This window comes from Aptenodytes patagonicus, chromosome 12 (genome assembly GCF_965638725.1).
Source record: "Aptenodytes patagonicus chromosome 12, bAptPat1.pri.cur, whole genome shotgun sequence".
Classification (NCBI taxonomy): domain Eukaryota; kingdom Metazoa; phylum Chordata; class Aves; order Sphenisciformes; family Spheniscidae; genus Aptenodytes; species Aptenodytes patagonicus.
Genome location: NC_134960.1, coordinates 2499416 through 2515224, shown reverse-complemented (window position 1 = coordinate 2515224; position 15809 = coordinate 2499416). Strand labels below are relative to the sequence as shown.

Below are 15809 nucleotides of genomic sequence, written 5' to 3'. Positions count from 1 at the left end.
CAGCTGTGAAGATCCTGGAAATTGGGCCCATTCCTGTCTGCAGGATGCTGCCCCTGCAGTATCGCACCGCAGATTTTCGTCTGCCGCTGCAGAAGACGTAGACTGAGGCTGAGACCTGCTAGCTTGTACCGTGTAACAGCTAAGCACTGTCTCTATTATAAGGAGCAATTCCCTTTAAGCCAATACTACAGCTTGAAGAGCTCCAAAACTTACTGACTTGCCACCACGGTAAAAGCAGAGCTGTATGAACAATGAGCAGACTAAAAGGCCCTTTGCCAGTTGTGTGTCAAATGTGTGCCCATGAAGACAGTGTTATGACTGTCACTCTGGAATCTGAAACTAGAAAATTACATCGAAAACGGGAAAAAAGTAACAGTAGTGTCATGATCTAACTATAATAAATACAGTTGTATCCTTCACTTACAGTAAGCTGTCTATAATTACACCGGGTTAATTAGCAATCAAGTACCCTGCAAGTTGTAGCGCTTTTCTGAAGGACCCTGTCCGCAGAGATGGGAAGGAGTGAGGGGACCCCGGAGGTAGAAGTACACCTGGAGAGAGCAGGGTTTTATCCAGTCCCTGTGCACATATAACGTGACTGCCTGCATCGGGTCCAGGCTTTATCCCAAAACAAACTAGGACCCAAAGAAGGCTTTGAAAGTTGCTCAAGGCTAATTTGGCAACCTTGCAGTGCAATAAGGGGCAAGAAAATAAGGGTTAAGAAAGAGGTAGGTCATGTGCCAGAAGACCTGAAGGGAAGCAACTCCGTCCTCCCTTTGCAGGTCGACTGAAGGCAGCGGGACAGGCCTGCCAGCTCCTGCCGTGCCCTCTGCCTGCCTGGGCCCTGCGCCAGCAGCCTACAGTCACCACCGAAACACGGTGCCCACAAACAGCCAGAGCTTCTCAAAATAGTCTCTGCATGTTTTCTGTGCGCGAGAATATCAGCGTGCTTTTAAAGGAACATAACTTTACATTTCTCTCTTGCACGTGAAGCCAGTAAGAACAGACCGTTCACTGCAGAAATGGTCACCACATTAGGAACCGCTCTCACTGCGCTGGAAAACAGCAAATAACCATGTTTGGTTTCTGCAGGTTCTCCGAGGAGGCCCCGCAGCTGCACACAGCCACCTCGGCAGCTGCACTGAGCAGCCATGCCCGACCCACCACGCCATAACCACTGGGAACAAGCGGGGACCCTCCGCCCTCCAGAAGCCTCTCTGAACCCCCTGAAAGCATCCTCTTCACATCCCCAACCCAACCTGCCCCCATCACGCCAAAGGATGGGACGTACCGGGGACGGGCACACACTAATGCAACACAGCAAGCAAGAAACCACACTCGACGTCCAGAGCGGGTATTTCATGCCTACAGGTAAGGTTTCCATGTTCTGTGCCTCACACCAGGGTACACCCCCACCAGCGTTTGCACCCCGCGCACCGGCAGGCTCTTCCCGTGTGGATGGAGCACACACGTGGTTACATGCTTGAAGGAGGCGTGAATCCACAGCGTTTGATTAGGAACAGCATCGCACAGTACATTTAACGCTTGTAACCTGCAACCGCTGCGTAGCTTTGGCAAAGGCACATGTCAGTCACCAGCATTTGGAGATCCCACAGACGGCAACGTCCATCACAAAGAGCCTACCTTGAAGTCTGGGTGGTTGAAACTCGATGTACAGAAAGCCTAGAAGCCCGCAGGGTGTCAACCACAATTAAATGAGTTTGCCGGCCTCTGCAGAACTCCTGCTATTGGAAACAAGCCCTGATGTTTTGGGGAATGAAGCCCAAACAGGCAGAGCCTTCCCGGGGCACCCCCAGAAACCAGCCTTCATCTCTGCATCCAGGTGACCTTGTCTCCGGCACACGGCCGGGGTGCAGGCAGAGCTGCCGTCACCGGTGAGCCCACAGAGGTGCCTGGGGTGGCCCTGGAGCCCCGAGCTGGAAGCAGCGGCCACCGCCATTCCTGCGGCTGGGGCTCCCCAGCCCACGCGGGACCGGCCGCCTGCAGCTCTGTGACCTCCAGCCAGAGCCGGGCTGGGGCTTTCCCCCCCTCTAAGGCTCTTAGAAACCTCTGAAATAACAGGAAACTGCAAAAGCCACAAACTCTCTCCGGTGCTGGTGTTTTAGCCGCGTCCTGCCAGCCGCGCCGGCGGGCTCTCCCCGGATTGCAACACCAAGAAACGCAGCCGAGACCCCCTTTTCCCGCAGCAGCGGCGGCGCCCGCGGGGTCCCTCTCTGCACGGAGGGGTCTCCCGCACCCCTTTTTTTTTGGGTTTGGGTTTTTTTTTGCGGTTTATGTTTTGCTCGGCATCCCGCCGCCCAGCTGCCGCAGAGCTCTGCGGCCGTCCCGGGGCTGGGCGAAGCCCTGCGGGGTCCCGGCCGGAGCCACCCGGGCTCCTCAGCGAGATTTCAAGAAGAAAAAAGAAAAAAAAAAAACCACAAAACCCAACCCAAACAAACCAGCCGCGGACTCACCAGCGCCAGGGAAAGCCGGCCTCCCTGCTCTCCCCTCGCACGCAGTCAGCTCATGGCTGGGTCTCACACCGGCGGAGCTGGCGTTCACGTACTTGTTGAAGAACTGCTGACTCCAGGACGTCCCACCCCCTTCCCATCTGCAAACTGCTGAAAGAAGTTAAGCTTGGCTAATATCAGCTTAGGCTGTATTAGCGCAGCAGCGGCAGTGCCCCGGTGTAACCCTTGAGGCACTGGAGACTCCCGCTCCCGGCAGTGGGAGCCTTATTCCAGCTTCTCGCAGACGGGCAAAGCTCACCCCTCCTGCTCCTGAATATTGCACGATTTTGACACATCTGTCATACTGGAAGCTTTACGGCTCCTAGCAGACTCGAGGCAAGGCTTACTGGATGTAAAACTGCAAAGCCTTCCTGCAAACGCTCGGTTTAAAATGAAAGACGGCATCATTTTTTTTTCTCCTTTGGGAAAAGTCATCATAAAATGAAGTTTCTGACACTGAGAAAGTCTGCATTGCCAGTCCTAGTCTGCTAAATTAGAAACTTCATAGCTTGAGTAGATAAACGTAAATCATTTGAATCAATAAAATAGTAAGAGAATAACTGTTGCCAACAACATCCTTATATTGTTACATATATTAAAAGCAAAGAAAAAAACTGGCATTTGAGCCAAAGCCAGTTTTTCTTAATTTACACCGGTAACAACAACCCAAAAACTTCACAATTCATTTCTGGTGGTAAAATTATTAATATTTAAGATTTGAGAGGTCTGGCTAAGACGTTTATCCTAACTAAAAGAACATTCCTTTCAACTGAAAGCTAACAGCCTCCGATGGCTTCCAACTCCCCACGTCTGAGCTAAGATAACCCGGGGTGTGCCGCTCCTCCGGGCCCCACCAGAAGCCTCTCTCCATGTTGCCACCTTATTTACTGCACAATTCCTTCTCAGAACGGTGGCAGTTAACGAGGCACTTGAGGAGTCCATCCCTCCCAGGGTTGGATACCTGGCTTTGTTAACATTGAAATTATTGTTCTCCTCACCTCTTTCTTTTCTTTCCTGAAACTGTATATAGGCTGGATCTCCACAATCACTCGGCAGAGAAGAGGGGAGCAGAGGGGGAGATGCTGTCTGAACGCTCTTTCACTATTATCATAGTTAGTAAAGTTTCTGTCTGACCTGTCCTGAATTGTACTCGCAATATCATGCACTTGGAGGGCATAACGGAGAATTCTCAAAGAACACTTAACCTTCATGAATGAAGAGAACATTTAATGAGATTTCAGGCAAGCTTGTCAAACATCACTCATTTGGCTCAGATGTGGGTATTCTGCAATGAGGCTTTAATTCATAAATTTGCCAGGGTAGGGCAGGGACTACTGGCCTAAATGGTCTGCAGGTGTAAATCAGCATCGCAGTGCTGGTTTAACGGGACCACAACAATATTCACCAGCTCAGATTCTTGCCCCTTTGTTCCTTATGAGCCACAGCTTGACAGAAACTTTGTAGTCAGGAAAATATTCCAGGTGTGTGCGCAGTCCCAGGCTGGCTGGGCACTTGGATGCCTGTAGCCCACGGATACAGCACAGTTGTGTTTGCGACAGAGTGCTCCAGAGGGGATGTGGGAATACTGATTCTAAATAAATATTGGATTAAACCCCAGTTACTGTGCTGCATTTATTTAGAAGATGTCTTCTTTCAAGCACCTGTTGGTAAGGGATGCTCTTGCCTACCTCCATGGAGATGACAGTGGGTGATAGACCCTCAGCATAGGTGATGGGCTTCGGTAAAATGAATGTTTCAGGACAGCTTCAGACCATTCTACCTCCCTGGTAAATACCCTGAGCAGTTATTCTCTTTCTCTTGTCTTGCTTTTGTTGCACGTACATACGGCATAAGGACTCACTTGCTGGAATGACCATAGGAGAAACATGAGACAGAACAAAGGGAGAAAACTGGGTTTAGGCTTCCTACCTTAAGGGAAGATGGACATAAGCGCACTCTGAGTAATACACAGAATAAAAGCTTCCCCAATGCCCCGGCATTTTCTGCCAGGTGATTTGCAGAGCAGAGTAGTCGGGAGAGCGTTTTATGGGAAGAAAACCTCCTTTTTTGGACACACAGCCGAGGGAAAGCACGCGGTTCACCATAAACAGGGTTTTGCTCTAAGAGCCTTTGGCACTGGAACTCAGAGGACAGTTCAAGTATGTGTAAGAACCTCCTGCAGATGTATTAGCTGTGCTCTGCAGAACATGAGGCTGAGGGCTGGCGGGGCTGAGCCCGGAGCTGCTGAGCACCCAGGACCGGGCCAAGGCAGGAGGAGCTGCAAAGCCCTTTGTGCTTCAAACCAGGACTCAAGTGACTTCTGCTTCTGTAGAAAGCTGCCCAAAACCGACCCTCACCTTAGTGTGTTAAGTAGCAGGGATGTTGATACTCTACAAGTACAAAGGAAGTAAGACTTCACCTTTTGTGCTGATTACTGCTCAGTCTAAAGCCCAGTGAGATCCAGCTACCAGTAAAATCAATGGAAAGACTTCAAAGGACTTTTATGGGATTTGGCTGAGACCTCACCTGTCCAGGGAAAAAAAAAAAGTTGTATCAGTAAATCACAGTGCTTTTAATGCTCGCAGTGTAACACAACGTGAAAGAAGAGTACTGTAAGAGAGTAACGTATTGAGTTTCTCTATGCTTTTATGCTTTATCAAAATTAATGAGAAACACAAATTAAGGTTGAGTTTTAAACAGAGTGACGCTTATGGCCAGGAGGATGCAGAGCCATCAGAGCAGCTAACTGAGGCTGTACCACCAGGAAACCACACCGGGCTTGGAGCTGGCTCGTGAGCTCCTGGGCTTTCATCGCTTCACAGCCCAGAGTCCCACACGACACTTCAAAATTCTGAGGATAACTCAATAAAAACTGCTGCTTCGTCTTTCAGGACATTCCCATAACCCAGGGCAACAGCTTCAGTTACTGAACAGAAATCTGCCAACAGTATCTCTACGTTCCTTAAGGCCCATTCATGGAGAATCCTGCCTCGACTAGAAATAAAAAACAGCCACTTAAAATAATGAAAGTCATGTAAAAGATGGGGGAACTTTACTCCCTTGTATTTCTTTTTTCCTTTTTTTCTTTTGATTTTTCCTTTCTGTGACTTTTGGTGACATATTATGCTTGTATTGATTATACAGTGTATATTTTTGACCATTTACAAAGAGCAGCAGGAAGGAAACATACTGCATGAATAGAGGATTAATTCAATAATTAGGAACACTACTGTGAAGCTACCAGGCAAGTGTTTCTGCCTCCTCTGCCTCTAGCCCTCCATTTCCTTACACCACAAGGATGCCAACGGATGGCAAAGGAACAAAAATAAACCCACGATGATGATTTTATTGCTTACGCATCTCTTCCCAGCTGTCATCCTCAAAACAGTTTACAGGCATCCAGAAGCACAGTCTCCATTTTGCAGCTGAGCGCGGTGGGTGCGGCACGCAGTGAGGCGCAGGGGCCGTATCCTGCCCCGGTCCAAGGGGCTCCCCTCCGCATCCTGGCACGTCAACGGGGCTGGCACCCACCAACCCCGGACCCCGACCACAGCCCACACCCAGCTGCAGCACCTCCGGCAGCGAGGGCCTGGCACTGCGCCGGAAAATGAGGGGAAAGGGGGGGACTGGCATCGTCTCACAGAAGGTTTTTGAGAACTCTGTGGTTGGGCTGTGATTTGAGATGTCCTTAAACATTCAAAGTTAAATACTTCACTGAGACTTTCTTTTCTGCTGACAGTAATAACAGGTGGTTACATTGTTTGAATGTTTTTAAACACTTGGTTTGTGTTTCAGGATCTTTGCTGTTGCTGTAGGGTTTTTTTGGGTTTTGTTAGCTTAAGCAGCAATTAGGTTATTTGTGGTTTTGTTTCTAGTCAGTTCCACTTTCTGATTTTCACACCCTGCAGCACGCTGCGCGTTTCTGTGCCTGGCACTACTGTAACTTGCTTTTGCGCTCCTATTTTCACTGATATTTTCAAGTCCTCATGAAGCCATTTCTCTCCACGCTGAATTTTACAAACTCTCCCCGAGTCTGTCTACGGCTGCACATAAGTGAATTTTCAGTTCAGAGATATATGGCACCTTTCCGCTGCCTCCTTGCTGTCAGGCTTTTCCCCATCTCCAGCCCCCTTCCCCTTCCCCGCTGCAAAAGCAGCCTTTAAATCCCCCTTTCTGGATATTTTAAGACGTGTCTCTCTAAGATGCTGGAGCAAGGTTTCAAGGAGTTAAGGTGGGGGGAGGCCCTCAGACAGCCCATTCTTCAGTCTCAGTGACCCAGAGCTTTCCCCTTTTCAAACGTATTTAACCAAATAAAGTGAATAGAGGATATGCAAATGCCTCTTCCGAAAGGAAACACAGCCCTGGATTGTTGTTGGCGGGTCAGAGCATCACACCACCCTCGGCAGCCTCTCAGCTGCGGGGATTTGCCTGGCCCGGGAGAGGCGGCCGGGAGGAGGCTACTCTCCACCGGCACAAAAAACCCTTTTCAGGCAGAATTAAACCAGGGCTCGGGCATTCCGCAGGGGTAAGAGGGAGGAGGTCACTGGGGATCGCTCCCCCGGCGTCCCCAAAACCCCCGGCCGGTTCCTAAGAGAGGCTCCGCGCTCCCTGCAGCAGCACGCATGGGGTGCGTGCCGGGGAGACCCACAGCGAACCCGGCGCTGTGGGAATCAATCTCTTCTCAAAGGTTCGAGGGACAGCAAGGTGCTGGTACCAGCCGGGTAACCTTTCGCAAGCGGGCCGCTCACAAGCTGCTCTCAGCTGGGCTGCTCGAAGGAGCGGTTTCGAATGTTTTGCGGAAGAAAAAATTATTCTGAATTAGGTCATCTGGAGTCATGGCGAATGGTTCTACCTAAAACTGAACTGTGTTGGAGTTACGAAGTAAAATACATTTAACGTTTCAAGAGGGATACTAATATATTTGTCTGTTTTTCTCCACCATTTGAAAGACTCTTGAAACAAGCTCTAAATAATGTTCTTTCCACTTTTTATACCGAAATACTGGTCTCTGCAGAAAAGACATTTAAATCCGCATCATTCACATATTTTGTAATTTCAGTGCAAGTTTGGCTTAGATCGCTTCCAATTCATTTAAATCTACACCACAACGATTTACTCTCTTTCTGGATACTTTTTCAAAGGAAAAACAAAAAAAAAAGTTAAATTAAATCAGCTTAGCAATTTCAGTGCTGGTTCCTGTGCTGACCAGCTCATACTTGCCTTTGGAGGGAAAAAAAAAAATGAATCGCAGTTCAGCAAACACCTCGGTGGTTTCCCCGGCTGCGGCTCTCAGCTGGTGCCACCTAGCAGCGACTGGGACACCCCAGCGATCACAGCAATGTCTGCATTGCTCACTGAGCTGATTTTAGGGATTTGGAAGCCCTGGGAAAGGAGCTGCTTGTTGCTCTGGAGGTGGAGGGGAGCGCGGCTCTGACCCTCGCCATGCAGAGACACTTGCACGTCCTTCCCCGAGGAGGCTGTTCCTGAGCCTCCCTCTCTCCCCAGGCACCACCACCAGCCCACGCGGGTCAGCGCAGGCCAGGGGCTGCTCTAGTTTGTGCACGGGAGCAACTCAGCCTCAATTTCTTGATGGCTGGTGGGAGAAGGAAAGGTCATTTTAGCCCCTTTTCTTCTCGGCCATGAACAAACGCAGTGGCTTGGCTTGCCTAGCCTGGGAAAGGAAGGCTGTGCAGCTTTCCATCCGACAACAGATGAAGTGGCGGCCCAAAGGGAGCTGTGGTACCCTCTGCACCCAGCCATGCACCGCCTGTGCTCTCCAGAGCAGGAGAACCCCGTCCTTTCCAAAGGCTGTCTGCCAGGCTGAGGAGGGGACCCGGCCCCAAGGAACAGGCAGGACAGGGGCAGAGAGCTGCCACGTGGGCAACTGTCTCAGAGAGGAGGCTGGGCTGTGGGTTGGGAAGGAAACACCGGGGGAAAACAAATGGCTTGGCTGAGACATCACGCTGGCATCCAAAGAAGATCTAGATTTGTCATACGCAAATCTGAGCTGAAACTTGGACGATTTTGGAGCAAAAGTTTCTAGAACAACTTTCCAAAATGAAAGGGAGGGTCACGCATCTGCTGAAGGGCCAGCCAAGGTGGCACCCCACACCAGGTCCCTGCCACCTCAGCATTTGTGCTTCTGGACCTGAAGATGCAACTCAGAAATGAAGGCTTTACAGTGACTGCGATCAGGCTGATAGCCTTGAAGGCGACCATCCTTCATCTGTGGTCAAAGCAGAACCCCAGGTGTCCAGATGGAGCATCCAGGTGTCCGTTCCCAGGCACGGGACTGGTGCTCCCCTCCTTCCTACCGTCACCAAAACCCTCAGCAGCGAGAGCGGTGAAGGCTGTCTTGGAGTTTGGCCACTAGAAGATGGGCTTATACAGGTAACCAACCACCTCTGCCACAGGCAACAGCAGATAAAAGACCCTTCTCTGGGGTTGTTATTTTTCTGAATCACCCGGTATCTGACCACTCGTGCAGCATTCCTGTCGGACAGGAATCGCTGCTCCTTGTGCCAAGTGACACGGTTGACCACAGTGAGCAAAGTCACATAACAAAACCCAGGTATCTCTGGAGCCCGTTGGCCTCACCGAGGCCAACCCATCTGACACTGATTTTGCAGCATTATTTTGCAGTAATGAAGTGGAAACTGTTCACTGTAGCTTACATGTGGCGTTTCTGAGATTGTATCTACACCACAGCAGCCACATCGTTGAGCAAATGGAAATGTAAGCTGCAGTCTTGCAACACCATAGCACACAGGTCTAAATGTGAAGACTTTTCCTCCATTAATTGGGGGTTTCCTAGCAAGATGGTGATTTCCACTGAATACTTTTTTTTTTTTGACAAGTGACACTTTCTTCCTGTGGCGCAAAAGAAAATTACTTGGACAAGGTGGTTGGATTTATCTTTCCACATTTTTGAGAGCGGTATACCACACAGCACGGAAGACAGAAAAGCACCTTGCGTGACTAACAGGGGAGCTTCTGGGACAGCAAGTGCAACACTTGGGTTTCGTGGGAGAACCACTTCAGGGTCTTGCCACAGCCTGCCGTGAACTCAGCCCACACTGAGCAGGGTCTGCATTTTCACCCATACTTTTCCAAAGCATCTGCTACACATTATAACTACATCACTGCTCGTAAAAGCCCAAGCAGTGAGTAAAGAGTGGGCGAAGCACGGCTGCAGCAGGGAGCGTGGGGACCAGCTCTGGGGCCCTGCGGGATGGCCTGGGGGCTGAACTACCCCTGCGGCTTTGAAGCTCTTCCTGGCTAAAAAAATCCCCGCTCATCTCAATGTCTTATCCTTTCTCATCACCAGCCACCAAGGTTTCCATAGCGCAGTCTCCAGTAGAATGGTAAAATATTTATAGTTTTATCTATATACAGAGCATAAGGAAGAAGCAGAATCAGGCAAAGCCTGCGGCCCCTTCCCTCCCTCAGCCTCGCCCGCCTCCCCACCGGCAGCAGGTCACCTTGAAGGCTCCGTGACGATGTTTACAGTGGAAGGAGGATTTGACACAGTAAATGACTTGTCATCAATAAGCACTGATAACACGCTATGGCAATCAATATTAGCCCAGCAAAACATTTACTCATATCACGCTGTACGGCATCAAAGCTAAGTTCCTTGGAGCCTCTGAAAAAGGATTTGCAAAGACTCTGAATCAGCACATCTGGGAAGAAAAACCCCTGGAGAGCCAGGCATGGCTCACGGCAAACTACAGGAAAGTGCAGAAAGGAGTGTGAGGGCTTCCACTGGGGTTTTATGGATTTTACAGGTACATTTCAAGCATATTTATCCATATTTTAAAGCCAGGTGCTCTCTGGTACACTTTACTCAACTGCATTAGACTAGTTTCCAGGGTAAGAGGGTATCTGGGTTCATGAGCTCTGTAAGCCCTCCTGTTCAGAGGGAGAGGAGGAGAGCGGCCGAAGCAGTTTGGACACCGGTGACTTCTCCAGAGGGGACAAGGCCGGAGAGCTGCAGGAACGGAGCACTGCGGGTGGCCCTCCTCAGAGCTGCCTGTGCTCCTGGCACCCGCAGCCCTGCAGGGACGGCAGCAGGGACAGATGGGACTCCCGTGCCAAGGACCTGCAGGGCTTTGGCTTCGCACGGTAGTGCAAGAGACATAAATAACAGTGATGGAAGAACCTCATTACTTGTATTGATCCATCATCAAAGAACACATGCAGAGCACTTAAAAATAAAAAACTGTATTAATAGATGTTCTTCTTTCCTGTTCATTTCTGATCAGAAAGAGGGTGATTAAGTCAATCATTTTGTTCGGGTCCGTATGAAGAAATAATCTAGCAAAGCCAAGAAAAGCGCCGTGGGAAAAGACCTGCCCTTGATGCCTGTGCATCCATCAAGAGGTAAATGCCTGTGTCCCGTTGCCTACCATCGTTTCTTCAGTCACACCCAGACTTGCCTCTAGTTAGCTACAAGTTATTCAGGTGCTGGTTGCAACTCTGCAGTGATAAAGGAGGAAGATGCTGGTATTTCTCTCAAAGAGCTCTCAGAAATGCAATAACGAGGAAAGGTTTAAACCCTGTGGTGCTCTGCAGTGTTTGGTGACATCAAAACAACAGCAATTATACTCTTACTGATGTAATGTTGTATTTCCTTGTTCCTGGCTTGCTCCCAAGTCAGCTTTCCTATTTCTGTGGGTATTCGGTTAATTCAGTTTACCATCTGTCTTCAAAGCTCTTCTCCTCTTTTCATTACTTGAATGTATTTGTAATACCCGTAGTAGCGTGGAGGCAAGAATCAAATAAATGCCTAGATGAGTCCAGAGCAGCAGAGAAAAATTGCTATGTGCTGTCTTTCCCTGCAAGCAAGCAGGGAAATCCAAATACATTTACTCTTTCCTTTTGATGGTATCTAGCAACCGTTCAAATGGAGCAGTAATAGAGGGATGGAGAATAAAAGCAACTAAATATACCTCATCAAATAACACAGGCTTTGCCTCTTGTGCAGCAGCCAGCACTCTATGGGCTGGGCTGAGCAGCCTTGGGCATCTGCTCCATTTCGTACACAAAGCACGGGAGGAAATATTTCTTATCCAGAGACCTGAATTTCAGGGCATCATCAAGGACTCCCGTGTCACAGTGCAAGAGCCGGGTTCAGAAGTGGGACTGTAGAAGTCTTGCAACACCAGATGAACCTCCCGCTTCCTTTGCAAACATACACTGAGAAATATTTGGAGACGCGCTGGTGCCAGCAGGGAGAAGGGACACCGTGATGGCAGAATTCCCTTCTTGTGCCTCCGCACACAGGTGCAGGCGCCCGCCGGGGCCTCCAGCAGCTGCCAGGAGTCAGGAGAGCAAACCCTCCTCTTCCTCACTGTAAGACAGGACTGACAGGCTCAGGGTTGCAGTCACATGAAATGAGGGGGGGAAGAAAAGAGCAGAGGAGTCTCTGGGATTTCCTACTTTTACTCAAGGGGAGAGGAGCAAGGGGTAACCTGTAACCTCGTACTGCTTCAACCAAACCAGCCCAATGTGCAAATCCCTGGGGGGATTTGGTGTTAAGTTTGTTTGTTTTATTTTGCTATACCACCCTCTGCATCCATCAGCCCATCCAAGTCGGCACACAAGGAAATAATTAGCTTTGTCTTTCTCTGACTCCTACCGTTACTTCATTGAGGTGAGCATTGCAGACCTGTTCTTAACTAGTCAAAACCCTTGTAACAATGCCAGAAATTAATTTAAAATAAACAAGAGCGCTGCACTGGGCTGTAATGGCCAAAGAGCCCCTTGTTCAGTAGATCAGCACAGCCGCTGTGACTCCTTTGCAGCACGGAGCAGTGTCTAATGGGATGGAGCCAGCAGAAAACCGAGACCATGCGTGAGAGCAGCAACCGCAGGCACACACCTGAGCAAGTGCCACTGCTGGGTCAGGCAGGGCCCTCGCCTCTCCAGTGGGATCCATCTCCCCTAGACGACCTGTGTTGATGTACATCTCGGCTGCTGCTGAGAGTGCCGCTGCAAATGGCAATAACAGCACGCCTGGCTTCCAAGGGCACCTATTCTGTACATCAAAACATTAGGCTAAAGTCCTGTCCACACTCAAATAAAATAAGCATGGCATTAAGAGAGGCCACAAGTCAGAGCCGCACCTGAACGGACACACGCTTCGGGATAGCTGGACGTGCGAAGGAGATGCATTTGGATGCAGCAGAGTAAACACCGAGATGGGAGGCGCAGGGATCAGTACCGCAGGGTGCACGTGGAGGCCTGAAAGCAGGAGCTCGCACAGGAGACCAGTTCCCAGCGGGCCTGGTTCTCCTCCCATTGTCATAAACAAGCCTGGAGCATCCAGTAACGTAGCTCAGAGCGGTCCCTGGGGCCTCGGGGCCCAAAATACTGTAACAAACGCTTGCTTGCAGCCTCCGAGCCAAGTCCTGCTTTCTGATTCACCCATGTAATTCCCTCTGGGCCATATTTGTGCTGCATGGATTTTGCTACAGTTCAAAAGCAGCTGATTCAAGCTGCTGATATAAGCAGCTGTAAGCCCACTGACTTTAATGGGAGCCACCAGGATATTTTCAGAGACAAAATTCAGTACAGCGATATTGGGTTCCATCTTTTTTTTTTCAGTGAGAGATATCCCTTTTCAAAATCAAAAATAGCAAGCAGATATGAACATAAATAATTACGATATGTTTTCCATTCTTGGCACTCCCCTCCAGAGTATTTACCTAATGATGCAAGGAGGCTGTCTTAAAATCATTTCCCTCTTTGTACTTCTTCCCCTTGGAAGTCTGCCTGCCTGGAGGAAAGCTGTTTGATAGGTAAAGGGGGAAAACGGCACAGACATCGAACGTTACCTTTCCTTAGAAAAGACACTTCACACAGATTCAAAGGGCTCGATTTTGAATCCGGCGCGGCAGGTCATTTCAAGCTGAACCTTTAAATACCTTACAGAGAACCTCCTATTTCAGACTGGCAATAATTTTCTAGTCCAGACACACTTTGAATCGTTACCGCCTCTGCCCACAGAACAATGGGATTCACAGTCACCCCCTGCCCAATAGCTCTAGTGCACAAGCACACACACACATCCCGGCGCGCTGCCCCGTTTCACGTATCCACCGCAGGCAAAGCGCCCTGACAAATTTGCCAAAGATGGGCCGACTGAAGGAACCGGCAAGGTGATGTGGGAGAAATTATGTAATGCATTTTCAGCTGAGCTTGCTCTATCGCGCTGCAACAACATCTCATTGTGCCGGCTTTCGCATGGCACGCATGCAGCGGAATATCGCGTTGCCATCTCTGCCATGAAGTGCGCGCTCCCGCCTGCCTTGTCCCTTCAAAGCGCTTGAAATATACCCTTTACTCCGGAGCGGGGGGGGGGGGGGCGAGCCGGAGAGCGGGCCCGGAGCGGAGAGCAAGCGCTCGGAGGTCGTTTCGGAGGGGTCCGCGCCGGCATTTCCCTGCCGCCGGCGGGGAGCGAGTCCCCCGCACGCTGCGGGGAGAGGAGCCGGGAAACACGGAGCGGAGCGGGGTGGGGGGGGGAGCAAATCGCAACCGCCGAGGCGGTTTTGGGGGAGCACTCACCCAGCAGCAGCCAGCCGGAGCCCGCGGAGCCCAGGAGCGGGGCGAGCATCCCTGCGGCGCGGCCCGCTCCCTGCAGCCGCGCACCGAGGCGCGCTCACTGCGCACCGAGCCGGCCCGGCCCGCCGCGCCCCGCCGGGCACCGCACGCTCCCCGGCGCTCCCCCAGCATAGGGCGGCATTTTTAGCAACCCTCCTCCTCCCCCCATCCTGGCGAGCCCGCCAGCTCCGTCTTAAAAGGGGCGACGCTGCTAGCTGGCGTGCGGGCGATCGTCAGGCAGGCGTGGAGAGCATCCCTTCCCCCTCGGAATGGCCAAGAGAATCAGCGGCAGGGGAGAGCAGGGGGAGGAGGGAGAGGAAGGGGAGAAACTTTACTCCGTAATGGCTGTTATTTTCGCCTTTGGCCGATGAAGTTGCCACTGGAACGTGACCTGCACAGGAACGGTCCTATAAGCCCTGACCATCAGAGATGCTGAAACACCCACAGCTTCGCCAGCCGTGCCTGCGAGACAGATCGGCATTGCTTCTAGATATTTTGACTTCTTAAAATACAGTTAATGGCTACTTAAAAAAAAGGAGACAAACTGCATGTGTGATACTAAATACATGGGGAGGGAATAGCAGATTTGTGTTCTCAGCAATTCCATCTTTCCCTGAACAAGCTGGCTGTAGAAAAATTAATCTCCAAGCTCCATGGTACAAGAAGGGCTTTGCAGAAAAAGGCTTTAAAAGGGCTGCACCAGTGGTGAGACCACATCTTACATCCCTCTGGCAATCACAGTCCCAGTGGGGTGAACAGGACAGGAGTGGCAAGAGGTAGAAGACACACCGTGTCTTTTTTTTCCAGCCTTTTGAGTGACTAACATGGCAGATCTGCAAAGCGGGCAGAACCGCTTGCTCAAACTGTGATACGCAGCTGTTTAACTCTTCATGAGCATGGACCAAGATACCCCAAAAAATTCTCTGCCTGTACCAGGAATTAGCACTAGTTCAGGTATGATTACAGCTGTCCAGGGCACGCATTTCCTTTGAAGATAAAGGCTTTTGGTTTTCTTAAAGGTGAGAATGAAGTTGATGTAAATTAATTTCCATCTCATGGCAAACATCTTTTTTCACAATGTGGTTTCCTTCTGACTCACTATGAAAAGGACTTTAAAAAGTTTCCTACCTACAGAGGACCAGCAGCTGACTAAAACTGGTATCACTTGTGTTAGTGTCACCACTGCCCACTCCTGAAGGCTGGTAGAAAATTGCCACATCCATTTTACTCGAGGGCTATTGGGCTTCCAAGATGCATGGTCTCAAAGCAGAAAACTAATCGCCAAGCATGCTAACAAGTGGGCTGGGAACCAAAGACAACTGTATCTGGTTCCTCAGACTAGAGTTCTCACGGTAAATGCCTCTACAGCAATTGTGACTTCAGCTACACCTGGTGTCATAAAAATCAAACAAAACAACCATAAAATAGGACTTGGCAAAATCATATCTACTGCAAACTATTTTACTTAAGAGTAAAATAGATTATAGATTAAATACTGTGCAATCTATTTTACTTAAGAGCTTTTGTCTAGCCTGTTCCTACAACCTTCTCTTTCTTGAAAGGAAGAACGGTTTCTACCCCACTTTTTATCTTCCTCCCTGCAGCAGATTTTGTGTTGGAAGGCTGTGAGCACGTCTCGTCTTCTGCAGGCTACCCAGATCCTACAGTCCCTGTGTCTAAGCAAGCTCAGACTTC

General features: G+C 50.0%; 1 protein-coding gene across 5 annotated transcripts in view; it reads right to left on the bottom strand.

Moving 5' to 3' along the window:
* ACSL6 (acyl-CoA synthetase long chain family member 6) overlaps positions 1 to 14155 on the bottom strand; it is a 62311-nt gene extending 48156 nt beyond the window's left edge. For 3 of the 5 annotated variants that reach the window (XM_076350234.1, XM_076350235.1, XM_076350236.1), the window contains exon 1: positions 14079 to 14155. In XM_076350234.1, coding sequence (XP_076206349.1) covers positions 14079 to 14127 — 49 coding nt within the window. In that variant the 5' untranslated portion in view covers positions 14128 to 14155. Of the gene's footprint in view, positions 1 to 2474; positions 2583 to 14078 lie in introns of those variants that run through there. The other 2 variants (XM_076350239.1, XM_076350238.1) reach the window with 2 other exon arrangements.
* Positions 14156 to 15809: the final 1654 nt, after the last annotated feature.